The 17,565-nt window shown below is 39.8% G+C and overlaps 1 protein-coding gene across 1 annotated transcript in view; it reads right to left on the minus strand.

The window, feature by feature from the left end:
* LOC118847145 (aldehyde oxidase 2-like) overlaps window positions 1–17,565 on the minus strand; it is a gene marked incomplete at its 5' end in the record, with an annotated part of 102,820 nt that overhangs the window by 67,270 nt on the left and 17,985 nt on the right. The window contains 6 exons of the mRNA XM_036755733.1: window positions 950–1,042; window positions 2,231–2,414; window positions 5,775–5,959; window positions 8,160–8,269; window positions 8,994–9,087; window positions 10,139–10,290. Coding sequence (XP_036611628.1) covers window positions 950–1,042; window positions 2,231–2,414; window positions 5,775–5,959; window positions 8,160–8,269; window positions 8,994–9,087; window positions 10,139–10,290 — 818 coding nt within the window. The remainder of the gene's footprint in view (window positions 1–949; window positions 1,043–2,230; window positions 2,415–5,774; window positions 5,960–8,159; window positions 8,270–8,993; window positions 9,088–10,138; window positions 10,291–17,565) is intronic.

Here is a 17,565-nt window from a genome sequence, read left to right on the forward strand (position 1 = left end):
TTCTTAAACTTCAGGCTCTCATTTCTAACTGCCTATTGGACTTCTCAAACTAGATGTCTTATAGGCATCTTAAACTTGACATGTCCTAAATTGAACACATCTTTCTCCAGAAGCCCTTCCCCAGTTTTCCTATCAAGGGTACCACCAACCTCCCAGTCACTCAGTCTTGAAAGCTAGGTGTCATCCCTGACCACTTACTCTCACCCTGCCCCCATTTTCCAATCTGTTTCCAAGTCTGGTCAATTCTACCTTCTTAGCATATGCCCCTTTCTCTCCTCTGACACTGCTACGACCCTAGACTATCCCCTTGTCACCTCACTCCTGGATAGCGTTCCGACTGGTTTCCTTAACTCAAGTCTCTTCCTAATTCAATCCATCCTTCACTTAGCTGCCAAGTGGCTCCCTATCACCTCCAGGATAAAATAGAAAATCCTCTGTTTAGAGTTCAAAGTCTTTCACAACCTGGTACCCTCCTACCTTTCCAGTCTTCTTATACTTTACTCCCCTTCTCCCTCTACATATACTCTGTGATCCAGTGACACTGGCCACCTTGCTGTTCCTTGAACCAGATACTTCATCTCCTGACTCTAGGTATTTTCATTGGCTGTCTCCCATGCTAGGAATTCTCTGACTGCTCATCTTTGTCTCCTGATCTCCCTAACTTTTTTTTAAGTCCCAGCTAAAATCCCATCTTCTTTAAAAAGCCTTTCTTGGTTTCCCTTAATGTTAGTGCCTTTCCTCTTGTTGATTAGCTCTAATTTATCTTGTATATGTCTTATTTGTACATAGTTATTTGGATGTTGTTTTCCCTATTAGATCAAGTGGCCTTGAGAACAAGGGTTGTCTTTTGCCTTTCTTTGTATTTCAGACGCCTAGCACAATGCCTGGTATGGAAAAGGTGCTTAATAAGTGCTTGTTAACCAACCACTTGATTGACTAAATCACTGACTTGGAATTCTTGGACTCCTCTGGATATTGTGACAGGAAACTCTTCCAGAGCACTTAGGAACTTCTCTGAGAAGTCAGGATATCGATGGTTATTCTGAAAGATGATTAAAAAAATAAAGATATTAATTATGCGCAAGTCAAGCTGTGTACCATATTATGTCTCTGTTACTTTAACAATGTATCAAGGGCCTAGGAAGGGCTAAATATCTGTGAGAGAAAAAAAAGGAAGGAAGCCATGCAATACCTAACACAGGCAACTTTCATTCTGCCCTGATATTCTCAAACACCTGGAATAACAACCTAATGGATCTGACCTCTATACCTCTTCTCCCTTCCCTCTTCCCCACTGGGAGTTCATCCACTCAGCCTTGGGACTCCTCCTTGGGTCTAAGCCATCCTGAATGGGATAGGTGAGCCCACTCAACCCACTATATTTGGCTGGCTTCAGAATGTGGTTTGGTTCCCATTAAATTACCTTCCAGGACAGCACAACATCTTGCCATCTGTTTCAATGCTGTACATGTGTGTACACCTTCCTTGCCCTTATACTTCTTGTTCTGGCAACAATATCCACATCAATATTAACTTTTCTGTTGGACAGGCCATGACAGTCTAATGCCATATGGCTCCACCCCACGCTAAATGAATACAAAAGGCATTTGGTAAAATTGCAGAGAAACTCAGCTGCCTTCTCCTATTCACTCAGAGCCTAGGCTGACTCATCACACACATCTCATTCTGAATAGGTATACTAACCCAGAGATGCAGAGGGCTCAGGGGCCAGGAAGCCCCAGTGTAGGAAGCTAATTCCAAATTCAGCAATCTTTCCACTATGCTATGCTGCCTCCCAACATACAAGACTCCTTTCTGCAGTGCTTATTCCTTTTATCTCTCTGTCTTTTCTGTCTTTATTACATTTTCCCAGGGTCAAGCTCTCCTGGCCTTCCAAGGTGAAAATTAGCCAATCTTATAGATTCATTGTATTGAGGTGTTAGTGGGAGAAGGATAACTTTCTCCATTTGCTAGGAAGGAAGGAAAAAAAGAAAGAGAAAGGAAGGAAGGAAGGAGGGAAGGAAAGAAGGAAGGAAGGAAGAAAGGAAGGAAGAAGACATTAATATTTTGAAATCCAGCCAGTATTGTGGACAGTATTTCTAAAGGAAGACTGCCTGGCTACTGACAAGAAGTAACAGCTCAACTCACACTTAATAAATCTTGGAAGGTAATGGTAGGAAAGCCTGTAAGTATATGTCAGCAAAGTATGATAATAAGCCAATGCACTCACTGTGAGAGGGATCATCTTTATGATTTTCTTTAGTTCTAGTAATACTTCCAGGTAGAACTTGAAGAAGAAACTGATAATGAGGGTTCTTTTAAATTCCACCATTCCCCCTGGAGCTGAGCCTGGGGGAGAAATTTCATCCAGGATCAGCCTGTAAGCTTCATCCAGTATCAATGTATTCCAGCCCCTGGTACCGGGAAAAACAAAGAGCAAACTAAGTTGTATTTCCAAATGAAACATGTGCTATAGAATGCCAGGTAGCAAAAGTGTAATTTTTTTAGATACATTTTATTTATTTAAAATTTTTTTATAATTTAGAATCACAATTTTGTTAGAACTTTTCAAAAAGGGAACATTTATTTACTCCACCAGCCCTCTTCTACTGCTCTGACCAATTAAGAGATATGTGAATATATGATTAACGTTGATGATATTGAGGAGAGACAGGGTCTATAGAGATTGGGTCTATGACTTCATTAGCATAGGAAATTCCTTAATGAGGAAACTCCATCTAATATAGGTCAGTACCTTTTCTCCAACTTATACTCTTAGAAAGTTACCTAAACGGTTAAGTGATTTTCCCAGGTTAACACAGATAGTATGTGTCAGAGCCAGTATTTAATACAAGGTTGCCTTTTTCTATATACCTTGAAATAATACAGAATTGGATACTGTGTTTACCTAGAGGGAACTCAGTCTAAATTCAAGATGGGAGTTGATTTTTGGTTACAAGATGCATTGAAGGAGTCCGATATAATGTGCATGTTATGGGGAGAGGAGGGGATAGGGACCCACAATTTTGATGTTGATTTAGCTTATCCCACCTTGCCCTTTCCCCAAAGGTCGGACTGGAAATTTGTTGATTTGCCCAATAAATCATCATTAAACCACATTTAGTCTACTGTTGGTATAAAAGGTGGTAACTCAACTAGGTATAATTAACATTATATAAAATTTAATCATAGAATAATGATATAATTCCTTCATCAGAACTGCAGTAAGTACAGTTGATTCTTGTCATCTGAAGTAGTTACTTTCTATAAAGTTGCTATAAACACTGAATTAGCAAATATGGACCCATTGCTCCTAGGGGAATACAGGGTTAGGTTCTCTAAGCTTTTGGTCATCACATTTACTTTAGCACTTTCCAGAGTGGTTTCACATACAGATAGGCAAATCTCCTCTGCTTTTTTTTCTGGTTGAACCTTATTATGGGGCAGTGAGATGGCTCAGTGGATAAAGTGCTGGGCCTGGAATCAGGAAGACCTTGGTTCAAATCTGGCCTCAGACAATTACCAGCTGTGTGACCCTGTTTGCCTTAATCCTCTGGAGAAAGAAATGGCAAACCACTCCAGTGTTTTTGCCAAGAAAACCCCATGGATAGTATGGTCTATGGGGTCATGAAGAATCAGACACAGCTGAATAACCACAACCCTATTGTTGATTCATGACCATTCAACTCATGACCAGCAGCACTATAACTCAGCCAGAATGAAGCTTCTCTAACACATATACTATCTTTGTAAGATACATCGCCGCCTCCTTGCACTTAGGAATACCAGATAGCACTTCAGCACTATCCTTGGGGGCCATTTTTAAACAGCAAAATCACCAACAAATACCATAAAAATGCAAAAAACCCCATGGCATAAAATAGACCCTTAAAAAGTCACTTGTTTTCAGTAAGGGAGCTGAAGCAAGCAGCAGAACATTGCCTTATTTAACCTCAGCTGGGAACGTGGGGCTGGCAATTTAAATTTTTTGTAGCTTTGCACATGTTCATGAATGACCCTGAAAGTAACACAAATTCTGATTTTGAAGTTACAAATAGATTTTAGTGAGTAGGTGAATTCACAAATATGGAATCCTCAAATAATGAAGATCTACTGGATGTATACCCATTTTACATATTTTTCTTTGAAATTTTCTAGTACTTTACTAATAGCCCTAGGTCTTTAGCTTAGCATTCAAGACCTGTGGTCTGGCCGTGGGGTAGCCTTTGTTCTAGCCAAATTAGACTTTTTTCTTCTTCAAACACATCCCACACTTTCTCACCTACCTACAATGTTTCTTTTACCTATGATATCCTTCCTCTCATCTCAGTCTGTTGAAGTAGCCATCAAAGTCTAGCTCAAATGTCACCTCTTCCTGCAAGGCTTCCTTTATACCCCTAAATTAATTGATTGTGTGTGTGTGTGTGTGTGTGTGTGTGTGTGCCTGAGTGACAAGGAATGGGGAGGGGAAGAGAATATTTCTTTCCTCCTTTTCCCCATAGCACTTTGTGTCTTTCTAATGACTTAAATTCTCCTTATATCATGGTTATGTATGCATGTTTTGTCCTTTATTGGTTCCTTGAGGACAGGGACTGTCTTGCTTATCTTTAATAATAATAATTGACAAACAAAACTTTAATATTTGCAAGATACTTTCTTGTACAGTTGGGGAAACCAAGGCCTAGAGAGATGCAATAGAGTAAGAATTTGAACCCCAAACTTTAAATCCAATACCCTTTCCTCCGTATTAGGAAGTCTCCTTGCCTACCTACCAGGTAAGTAGTTTGGGTATTATGTCCATTTTACAGATGGTGAAACTCAGACTCAGAAAGGGTTAAATTACTTGCCCTTGACTGGGTCAAACAGCTAGTAAGCATTGGAGGCTGATTTGAACCTTGACTCTGAGTTTAGAACCTTCCCTACGACACTGTTACCCACCTTTCTTTGTCTTTGTATCCCCTGAAGTGCTAGTACATTTAGTTGCATATTTTGTTGTTCAGTCGTGTCTGACTCTTCATGACCCCATTTGGGGTTTTCTCGGCAAAGATACTGGGGTGGTCGGCCATTTCCTTCTACAGCTCATTTTACAGATGAGGAAACTGAGGCAAACAGTATGAAGTGACTTGTCCAGGTCTGAGTCCCAATAAGTGTCGGAGAATAGATTCAGATTCAGGTCTTCTGGACTCTGGCCTGGCACTCTATTCACTACACCATGTAGCTGCCCCTCCTGATATGTAGTTGGTGCTAAATAAAACTGTCAAATTGAATCAAAACATCCACTCTCTATTAGTAGAGAACTTTTATGGATACTATTTTTTTAATAAATTGTTGAAATGTAATAGGTATATGTGCACCAAATAGAAGGGTTAAGTTCATCCTCACGTTGTAGTCACAAAATGACAACTCGTTGATGGAAAGAACAAGGCACGATGAAAAGAGGGGGTCTGGGTCTGGAGTCAGAGGCACTGGTTCAAATCTCAGACCTGCTACTTGTTACCTATGTGACCTTAGGCAAGTCACTTAACTTTCTGGGTCTTATTTGAAAAAAAAGAAGTGGGGGTTGGTCTAAATGAATTCTAAGGTCTCTTCTAGCTCTGTATCTATTAACCTGTGACTGTTTACATCATTTGTTGTTACTGAAGCTGGTCTATTTCACTTTGAGGACACAGACAGACATACAGAGAGACACACAGACAGACACAGACACACAGACACACAGACACACAGAAATGCCGACAGACAGACAGACAGACACACACACACACACACGGTACCTTCCTAGCAGCTGCTGGCAGGATTTTTGTGCACTGACAGTGGTGGATCCTATGCCTCCATAGAAGAGTCTGAGGCCTGCGACGGTGTCTGTGCCTTCTTTGAAAAGGACTCTCATTCCACAGTTAACATCAGGCAAGGCGTTTTGCTGACACTGGGCCTGTCTGAATGCTGCCACAAATTCCCACTGTGGAAACAAAATCAGTTGGGATTTTTAGATGTGTCAAAGCAAAGAAGTGCAGTTTAGACTTCTTAGTCCTAAGAGTCGCTTAACATTTACAAAGCGCTTCACTTATGTTAATTTGCCTGATCTTCACAACAGCCCTCAGATGTCGATGGCACACAGTAGGTGCTTAATAATTGTTTGTTGATTGATTGATGCCGGTGCTATTATTATTTCCATTTTGCAGATGAAGAAAATAGGCTGGGAGGGGTTAAGCCACTTGCCCAGCGTTATACAGCTAAATGTCTAAGGCATGATTTGAACTCAGGCCCATCTGACTCTAGAGAGGCTCTATTGCCTTCTCTTATTTACTCACTTATTTAAGTGGTCACCAGCCCCTCACAAGGATACCCAGACAGTTGTACTGTACGTTACAATGTCACAGTCTATGTTTTCCCAGTGATCAACATTCTCTCGCACAGAAAATTATTAAAATAAACTCTAGGAAACAGTTTCAATTATGTTATTACTCCCAAATATCGTAGACAGTATAGACACGGTTGACAGAGAGCTGGAATCGGAGCCAGGAGGTCTTGGGTTCAAGTCCTGTCTCTGACAAATCCTGGCTGTGTGACTCTAGGCAAGTCACTTGACTTCTCAGTGCTCTAGGCAACTTTAAGACTGTAAATTTCAGAGACGAGTGTACCTGCACTGGTGGAAGGAGTTTCCTCATTTGGGAATTCCCTATACTAAGGACATTACAGGTCCAGTTCCTTTCCCTATCATTTCTTCTAGTCCTTCCTTCCATAAGGATAGCCAAAACCCTGGCAAGATTGGTAATTTTTTAGGCAGCTTGCTTTGAGTACAGTGAAATCTGTCAAATTCTTTTGTGGGTAAAAAATAATTTTTTTCTTCCCAATTATCTTAAATGGGAAGGGGAATGATCATATATAGTACCTACTATGTGCCAGGCACTGTGCTAAGTGCTTTACAAATATTATCTCATTCGATCCTCATAACAACCCTGGGAGGTAGGTGCTGTTATTCTCTCATTTTACAGATGAGGAAACTGAGGCAAAAAAGAGATTAAATAATTTGTCCAGGATCACACAGCTATGAAGTGTCTGAGACCAGATTTGAACTCCTGGCTCCAGACCCACACTCTTATCCACTGTGCTACCTTCTTTAAAAAGGAGCCTATAGAAATTTGTAGCTGGTGGCTAACTAAAGGAATCTCTCAGTGCAAGATTCTCTCGAGCTGCTGCAGCTGTCTTGGTTCTGCCCATTCCTGACCATCCTCTGCTGATGAGAGAAGCCCCAGAACACCTAACTGGGAAACAGGGAGGACTCAGAAGATCAGAGAATGTTAGAGGATGTAAGCTATGTACACAGACAGACGTTTGACTAGGAAAGAATTTGAAAAGTTTCCATCCATTGGATCATCGATTTAGAGCTGGAAGGAAACTTCGAGGTCGTTGAGGTTAACACTCTCATTTATAGAAGAAGAAACAGAAGTTAAGAGAGGTCAAGGAACTTGTCCAGGGTCATATAGTAACCTAGTAAGTTTGAAAGGCAGGATCTGAATCCAGAGCTTCCTGATTTCATATCTGTCACTCTACTCACTAATTCAAAAGGAAATCATCTTGTTCAAAGTTCTCAATGTGTGAAAAACATGAAAGGCCTTCTCTGAGTCTTTCCTCATCTGTAAAATGAGGGGGTTGGACTAGATGACCTCTAAAGTCAACCAATTATAAGTCTATGATTCTAATAAAGTCCTGGCTTAAGATCCTAGAAAACATAGTGAGCTCTTGTGTGCATAGCTATCTGGGCCGTTTACCTTGGTTGGTCAGAGCATGCCATTGATAAGGCTAAAACGGTGTATTTGTTCACCATATGGACCAGTTTTCACTGGGAAACCTCATTTTATAACCAGATATTATCCTTTTAATCACCATCTCAGTAATGTAGCCCTTGATCATAAGAGTAATGAGGCAAGAGAGTACAGATGGGTTTTTCCAGACCTATTGCTCCCAAAGCAAGCCTCGTTGTTTGCTCTCACAACTATGGACATTTTGCATCGGGGCAATGACTGATATGATATGCACATGATATTGTATGATTTTATTACAAAGTTGTTCTTCCTTCTGTCTAATTTGTTTTTCAAAAAAAGTTGAGATTAAAGTTTGTTAGGAAAACTCCATCAAAATGACCTCCTATCTCTTACCTTTTCAGAATGAGGTATATACACAGACTCCAAAATTTCCTCAGGCTTCAGGTTTGCATTTGCCAGACCAGCAAGAAAATGTTCATTTAAGGGAATCTGACGTCTTCCTTCTGGGGAAAGAAAGCAACATTTATTTTTTCAAGAGTAGCAACAAGTTAAAAGAACATGTACATGTCAACTGTAAAAGGGAACCATAACAAGGAAGGCTTCCTTGACCCCACTAATCAGTGATGATTATTTCCCATGAATTTTATTCATAGGGTACTTAATTTAAATCTCTCTGAAGCACTTAGCATATACTATATTATTTTATATTATAGTTTCCTGTGTATTTACACTACAATCTTAAATGAATCAAAATTGTATGTGATTCAAAGGACAAGAAAAGATCTGTGTGTATGTGGCTTATCCACTATCTAGACTGTAAGCTTTGTGTTGTTCAGTAATTATCTATCTGTCTATCTGTCTATCTATCTATCTATCTATCTATCTATCTATCTATCTATCTATCTGTTCCCCTGGTGTGTAGGAAGACTAAGACATGGGAGAAGTGCATACTCTCTTATTTCTCCTTCACCCCACCCTTTGCTAACTACCCTTGGGCTCAACTCACTAGGGAGTACAGTCTAAGTGCATCCTGAGCATGCTGGAGAAAGCTATTCTTTCAATCCCACAAAGGACTTAAAGCTTGCTGTTGCATGCTACTCTTGCCTTGTATGGAGGAGATAATTAGAACTGGACTTTGCAGCTTATAGCACTTGTTCTTCTTCCTCCTCCTCCTCCGCTCTATCTTAAGCTGGGTCTACTGCTTTACTCAGTTTTGTTGTATCTTACCTTTGGAGACCAGATTGAGGGTGGCATTCCCTGCAGCCAGAATTGGATTCAGATCAGAATAGCCATGTCGGCTTATGACGTGACCACCTAAGGACTAATACAAAGGAAATTATTTTCTCAGTCTCCATCACTTTGCCCGATCATATTTTTACGTTTACACCCACACAAACATGTATGCATGCAGACAACGGCTTAATCATTGTTTATTGAAGTTGTAGCTTAAGGGTTGGTTCTCTTTTGTTTACAAAAAGCTCAAGGAGAGTCCGATGTGGTGAAAACAGAACTGGATCTAAGAGTCTTAAGACTAAGATCCCGTCTTTGGTCCCATTTCCTCATCCGTAAAATGGAATGGACCACAGGTAAGGAACCTGTGGCCTCAAGGCCACATGTGGCCTTCTAGATCCTTGGATATGGCCTTTTGACTGACTCCAGGTTTTACATGACAAATCCTTTTATTAAGGGGATTTGTTCTGTGAAGTTTAGATTCATTCAAAGAGCCACACTTGAGGACCTAGAGGCCCACATGTGGCCTCAAGGCCTCAGGTTCCCCACTCCTGGTGGACTAGATACTTTCTATCTCTGAAACGCTATGATTCTTGGAGCAGCTGAGTCCTTTGCTTACTTACCATAGGAGGTAAGCAGTGGCAGTGTGAGTACCACTCTGACTGCCTGGTTTGAATTTAGAGGGACCCCTTTAAGGGGGTGAAAATATAGCATAGTCTCTGTACATACTATCATTGGCCTCAGTGCACAAAGGTTGGGGACTGAGCAGCACAGATGCCTTGCCCAATTAGCTTTGTACACACAAAGATCTATTACATTATTTCACATTGCCTATCAAGAATGACCAGCCCTTTTGTTTTGCTTGACTATGTTTATTTGTTACAAGGATTTTTCTTCCTTGCTTTTACCTGGGGGGTGTGGGGGTGTGGGAGAGGAGGTTAACAATAGTGATGGGGGAAAAGATGGTTATTGTCTAAAGATGCACAGAAGGGAACAGAAGAAAGTTCAGGAGGAAGCATAGACAAGCAAGATACTTTTGAAAATGATGTATGGAATTATTATGTACTTTAAAAAAATTAAGCAAGTAGCATGAAATGAATTTCACAGTTTTATATACAACCCTCTTATTGTGTGGAACTTACAGCCATGTTCCTGATCTGTTGTCCAGCCAAACTTTTCAAGTGCTTCAAGAGAGCCCGATATGTCCGTGTTTTTTCCTCTGGAAGCTTGGAGACTTCATTGGTCAGGATCTGCTTCACCTGGTCCAGGCTGCAGCCAGCCCCTATTGTCAGCCCTGAAAGCAAATAATTTTCATCAGCAAAATGTAAGCATTGATTAAAAAAGAATTAGACCTTAGAAGTCATCTTATTCAAACCCCCCGGCTGTTGTTTGCCCTTTATTCTGAAAGACGACCATGACATCAGGGAGGTGATACCATGACTTGTAATTGAATTGGATTTAAGTGAGGGAGAGCTGTGTGAAGTTACCAGCCTCACTCTCTCCTCTGGAGCCATCTGGGTCTAGTAGTGAGATACAGGTCAAACCCCCTAGTTTCAAATGAGGACACCAAGGCCTAGATAGGTTGTGACTTGCCCCAGGTCACAGAGCAAGTTAATTGCACAGTAGAGACTAGAACTCAGCTCTCCTGACTCACAGCCCAGTTCTCTTTCAACTTTCCCGTGCTGCGCCATGCACAGCTGTCACCTTGTAAATATAGGGCATGAAATCAGATAGTGTTTAAATGGGTGGTAAATAAAGATCACACAGAGTGAACTTTGTGGTAACTTGTTCTAGACACAAAATGCTATGAAGCATGTTTTATAATATACACCTAAATGGGTGTAGTTTTATTTGCTGATTTTGGAGCCTTCTGTGCATTTTTAATATAATAAGTTTTATTTTAATTTCCACTAACAAGTTCAAGTATTCAAATACATAATCAAGAAAAATGTTTAAAGGAAAAATGATTTTGAATGATTGTAATGTCTCTAAAGGACTTTTTTTTTTTAAAAAAAGTCTGTTTAAAAAGAAAAAAAACTTACATTAACTTTAATAAAACAGTATCAAAATTATCCTATGTCGAAGACATATAACTTCTGAACTTCTTTCTATATATTTATCCGGGTTTTGTTACTTTTATCATTGGGCTTATTTACATTGTTGTAGTTGGGGTATAGATCATCCTTTCCTTCACTCCGTCACTTCATGTAAGTCTTAACCCTATTCGTTTATATTTTTTGGATAATACTAACCCAACTTAATATAGACTTTGTCCCTGGAACACTGGGCTCTCACAGGTGAGTTTTTTTCCTCCTTATCTTGCCTGGAACTAGGCAATTGTATCAAGTCCCAACCACTTCCAAACCATGTTGCCCATATGCTCCCTGCCTCCTCCTTCCTTATCCCTCCTCAAATACCCCCCTTCCCCACCCTCCACTTCTCAGCTCTAGCTGCCTTTTATGGACTAGGTGGTTCCTGAGGTCTATTTGTAGACATTCTGTGATTTTTCCCCCTACACTGTAACTATATTCTATGGAATCTACTTTGGTATTGGATATTTCAATAGAGAATCAAATAATTGGAACACTTGCTGGGTAAAATACAGAAGAGAATAATTGGAGAAGAAAAAAAAAAAGATTGCCTAGTAATAGTAAGGACCCAGTTGATAATGGCTAACAAAAAACTGTAGTGAGCCTATCCATTCAGAAATTAAAAAGAATTCAGTAAAGTTTTCCTTAAAAGCTTTCATCATTCTTATACATGTATAACCTATATCTGATTGCTTGCCATCTCAGGGAGGAGGGAGGGATAGAATTTGGAATTAAAAACTTAAAAACGTATATTAAAAATTGTTTTAATGTGTAATTGGGGAAAAATAAAATATAAAAAAACTTTCATTGTTTTATGTGAACTTTTAGGTTCGTGTAAGAGAAGTATCATTTGGCAATCTTTTGGCTAATCTGATAAACATGGGTGACCAAATTCAGCTATTCAAATGAAATAATCCATTCTGGGTCCTGAATTATATCACTTGGTTACCTCCACTTCCTTTTGACCTATGTAGATACTCCACCTTACAGGTAAAATTCTCTTTGTGTACATTCACATTTCATTCTTTCCTAATTACTAGAATCCTTCTGATTGTGTTCTACTGAAACTGAGGTATGTTTCTTGCTGGTGTGACAAAAAGTAGTTTTTCTCTTAGTTATATGATGGAAACCACTAGAGATCATCCATACTTTGATTTTGGTTACTATATACCAAAAATAGTTCCATAAAGATGACTTTCATAAAGGTATAAGAATAATAGCTCACAATAATATAGCCCTTTAATGGTTTTCAATCTTGGTGGAGTCTTCCAATTTAGTTTAACTTGGACCTATGTGGACATAATCTAAGAAATTTATTATTATCAATAAAATCCTAGATAGACCAATATTCAGCATTAGAGTGACTATTAATCTTTTTCATTACATTATTGGTTCCTTAAGGTCAGGGACTGCAAGCTTTTACTTAATTTGCTCTTTCTCATGGTGTCTAATACAGTGACCTGCTGATGGGTGTCATGATGGATCGATAGTGTTTGCTCATTCTTGGTTTTTTGCCATGACCCTAATTTTACAAATGATAGAATGTTAGGTGATATTTCTTTTCTCAGCTCACAGCAGCCCCCAACACCCTGGGCACTTAGAGTTGGGCATTGGGATGAGAATCATTGATCTTTAAACTTTAAAGCCAGGAATGATCTCAGTACCTGGGCAGGGGGTGGAGTATAGGGAAAGTTTTGGGCTACCTCAGCAGCAAGCATTGGGCTTGAGTAGGGCCTTTGCTGTTAGTCACTCTTGTTTTTAGGAAAGAACTTTTAATAGTGTGGGTTTCTGGAGTGCCTTTACCAAAAGCTAACCCAGAGTTAGAGCCAAGATGACAAAATAGCAAGAAGAAGTATAGTTAAGCCCTCCCTTCACAAGACCTTTAAATATACCTAAAAATGCACCAGACGAAGTCATCATCAGGAAATCCAAGAAAAAAAAGTGAGTCACGGTGAGTCACATCTACAGCCCAGGTCTTCAAAGGGAGAGAGGCAAAGAGGTCTGTGGACAGTGAAGATGGGGGTCTAGCCAGGAATAACAGGGTGGTGCATTCTAGTGCAGGGATAGGCCGTGCATGAGGGCAAAAAGCAGTGCCAGATTAAACACAGAGGGGCATGACCTTGTCTAGAGTATAGGAATAGCTTCCAAATGGAAGCTCTGTTACTCAATACTCAGTTCTGAGTCACAGGTTCTGGGCGACTGAGTGGGAGATTTTCACCTAGAGGTGGCATTCCAGGGAGAGGAGTGCTATGGACCCTAGGCTGTGTACTAAGCAGGAAGCAAGTTCAGAAGCAAGTAGCAGCTAGGTTGACTAAGTGTTACCCCAGGAGCAGGGTAGGTAGGATTTCAGTTCCAGCCTCCAGACCAGTCTGATGCCAGTGAAGGGATAGCCAGGGCAGGAATACCAGACCAGAGAGGGGTTTACATTTCTGTCACCCTGAATCTGCAGAGCTTTCCAGTTGTCTGATTGTGGCAGAGTCCAGCAGCACTTTACTGGTAGTCTATCTGGGTCAAGTCTACAGATATGTTCCTCAGACCTAAACCCAGATCAGGAACTTGCAGAGCTCAGACCAGGAGGGCAGTGATCAGACTTTGCCCTGAATCAAACTATTTTGGGAGCCCTGGAAGCTCTCAGGTCCCCACCCTCAGCTGTCTCTGAGATTCTTACTTGCTAGATGACACAGTTGATAAAGTGTTAGACCTGGAGTCAGGAAGAATTGAGTTTAAATCTAGACTCAAACACTAGCTATGTGACCCTGGGGAAGTCACTTACCATTTTCCTCATCTGTAAAATGGGGATAATAATAGCATTTACTTCTTAGGGTTGTTGTTAGGATAAAATGCAATAATATTGTAAAGTGATTTGCAAGTGTTAAAGTGCTATATAAATACTCATTATCATGGAATAACACAACACCTAATATTCTAAAAAAGCAGCAGTGAGACCTTAGAGGATTCAAGCTCAGCCCAGACATTCCTTCCAAAGGTTCACAGTGTACAATATAAAGTCCAGAGTCAGAAAGTAGGTTAGAAGAATGAGCAAACAAAAAGAGAATCCCACTATAAAAAACTATTATGATGATAGGGACACTCAAGAAACAGATTCTAAAACATTTACAAACAAAGCCTCAAAGAAGAAGATAGCTTGGGCACAAGTTCACCTAGAATTCCTAGAAAAGATAAAGCAAGAGTTTAAAAAAGTTTTTTAAAATTTATAAATGAAGTGAGAATAGTAGAGGAATAAATTGAAAAGAAATAAAAGTTATGGAAGTAAGATTTGGAAAGGGGATTAATAACTTGGTAGAATAATACTCAAGGTACAAAACATTGCTCAAGCAACAAATTCCCTGAAAATTAGAATGAACCAAATAGAAACTATTGACTCCATGAGAAAATGAGAACTTTTAAAAGAGTCAAAAGATTGAAAAAATAGAAGAAAATATAAGGCATCTTATTAAAAAAAATTGGTTTGGAAAACAGGTTGAGCAGAGAAAATAAGAATCTGTGGACTACCCAAAATATATGACCAAAAAAAGAAAGAAAGGAAGGAAGGAAGAAAGAAAGAAGGAAGGAAACTAGACAAAATATATCAAGAAATCACAAAAAGAAAACTGCTGATATCTCTCAGAACCAGAGGGAAAAATAAAAATAGAAAGAATTCACTGGTCACCTCCTGAAAGAAACTCTAAGATAAAAACTTTGAGAAACAGTATAGCCAAAATCCAGAGTTTCCTGCTCAAGGAAAAAATATGGCAAGCAGTCGCAAAGAACTCAAATACAGAGGAGTCAGAGTCAAATTTAGTATGCAAGATTTAGTAGCAAACCATAATAATAAAGGAGGGGAGAGTCTGGAATATGATATTCAAGAAGGCAAAGTATATAGGCTTAAAACCAAGAATAACTTACTCAGTAAATCTGAATGTAATTCTACAGGGAAAAATTAGATCTTCAATGAAATAGAGGACCTCCACACATTTCTGATGAAAAACCAGAGCTGAAGAACTAAACAAGGTGAACTTTTTAATGGGGAGATGATGTATGTGTCCCCTCAGAATGCTATGATCATCAGTGGTCATGGAGGGACTCTTATTAGATAGAGAGTCTGGGAATGGTTTGGTTCTGTTTTGATTTTCTTAAAAGAAGAAAAAAAAGAGGGGAAGAGGAATATAATAGGAGGGGGAAAGGATGGGGAAAAATGTCTCACATAGTTGAAGTATGCAGGTATAAGTCTATACAAACAAAAAGGAAGGGGTAGGGAAAGCAAGGAACACTTGACCTTGCTCTTATCTGAAATGATAAAAAGAGCAAAGAATACACAAACACACATATTTCACTCAATGTATATTTCACTCAACAAGAAAACAGAAGGGAAAGGGAAGAAGGAAGAGGGGGAAATGAGAGGGAGGGTAGATTAAGGTGGGGGATTAGTCTTAAGCAAAACAAACTCTAAGGATGTACAAAATATTTGTAGCAGGGATTTTTGCAGAATTGGGAATCGCAAGGGTATCTGTCAATCGGGCAACAGCTGAGTGAGTTGTCATATAGAAATAGGACTGAAAACTAGTGTGCTATAAGAAATGATGAAGGGCATGGTTTCAGAGAAGCCTGGGAAGATTTTTATGAACTGATGTGGAATGAAGTGAGCAGAACCAGAACAATTTATATAAAGACAACCATATTGTAAAAACATCTTTGAAAGACTTAGAACCTTTGATCAACCATGATTCCAGAGGACTTGTGATGACACATGCGACCTGACTCCTGCTAGAGAGGTAATGGACTCAGAGTATAGACAGACTTCTTTTGGACATAGTTGATGGAATAATTTGTTTTCTTTGACTATATGTGTTTATAGCAAGAGATTTTCTTCTTTCTTTCTCATTGGATGGAAAAGGGGAGATGGGAGGGAGAGAATTTTTATGAAAAAAAAAAACCTATTTAATTAAAAAAACCCACAGAGTTAACCCTCCTCCTGATTCATGGGGATCCTGGCCCTTTGTCCCTGCCTATCATCCCTGAAGAATGGGATGAAAGATCTGATGTCTAGGATACCAAAAGAGGCAGATGAGGATCTGTGCCCCTGTCTTCCAACTACATATGATCCCACAATGAGAGCTGGTTCCTCTTGCTACTCCCTTTTCCCACTCCCACTCGTGAAGTGGGGACAAATCTGCTTAGTCACAGTTGGGTTGGTTAAGCTCCTGCCCTCACTGACCTTTCCTCCTTGGCATAAGTTCTCATGCAGGGATTGGGATTAATGTCCCCCATCAGTAGACCAAGGCAAGAGGTATCCAGGATTTTTCCTTTTTGATGAAAATAATGACAAGAGTAAAGGTAGCTGGGTACAGAAAGATGGTGAATTTCATTCACCATCAATGTTTAACATCTGGGGGCCTCCTGGACCAGCCAAACCTGAGTTGTACCTAGTTAGCAAGAACAAATAGTTAAAATAGTAACCTACCATCCCCAAGGATGATTCTGTACCCCTACCCTTACATTGGTATCCCAGTCTGCCTACTTTCCTCCCATTATCCTCCCTGAGTGTGTCATTGATACCTGTTGTCTCAAGCAAAAATTCTTATTTATGAGTAGAAGGAACCATTTGGTTGTGGTCTCAAATGAAAGAAAAGAGAATTTATTATCTATTCCCTGCTAAAGTTATGCTATAAAGTTCAGTTCACAATTAATCGCTTACTATGCTTAGTACTTGTAGATGACCCAAGGGACAATGGACAGATTCATGGTGATTGTAAGTAGGTTCTGGCATATTACCAACGATAGAGAAGCGGTGTACAAGACACCGTTCTGGAAATGCATGATCACAAAAAGGAAATGAGACAGTCCAGTATAAATAAAAAGAGGATAGATTAGCAATCTGAGTATCCTTAGAATGTTCAACTGGTTCTCGTGAGATATTAATAGAGGAAGGCCTTCAGTACATTTTCAGACCTGTGTTTAAGGAATATCACTTTGGCAGCTGTGTGGGTATGGCTCAAAGAAGGAAGAGATTTGAGGAAAAAAGAGCAATTAGGAAGATAATGCAATAGTCCAGGCAAAAGGTGATAAAGGCCTAGGCTCAACTGATGGCCATGTAAGTAGAGAGAAGTGGACAAATAATGTTATGGAGGGAAAATCTACAAACCTTGGCAACTGACTAGATAAGGTGGGTGGGAGAGTGAAGAGTCGATGATCATTCCAAGGTTGTTAAATGGAAGGAGGGTGGTACTACTGACTGAAATAGAGAAACTAGGCATAAGGGTGGGTTTGGGGGGAAAGGTAATGAGTTCTGTTTTCGATATGTTCAATTTGAGATGTCTATAGAGCATTCGCTTGTAAATGTCCAATAGGCGTTTGGTGATGTTGGATTTGTAGATCTGTGAGTCGTCTCCATAGGGATGATAATTGAACCCATAGGGGTTGATGAGGTTGCCAAGAGAAATAGTATAGAAATGAAAAGGGGGCCTAAGGACAGAGCCTTG

Source organism: Trichosurus vulpecula, chromosome 4 (assembly GCF_011100635.1).
Source record: "Trichosurus vulpecula isolate mTriVul1 chromosome 4, mTriVul1.pri, whole genome shotgun sequence".
Classification (NCBI taxonomy): Eukaryota; Metazoa; Chordata; class Mammalia; order Diprotodontia; family Phalangeridae; genus Trichosurus; species Trichosurus vulpecula.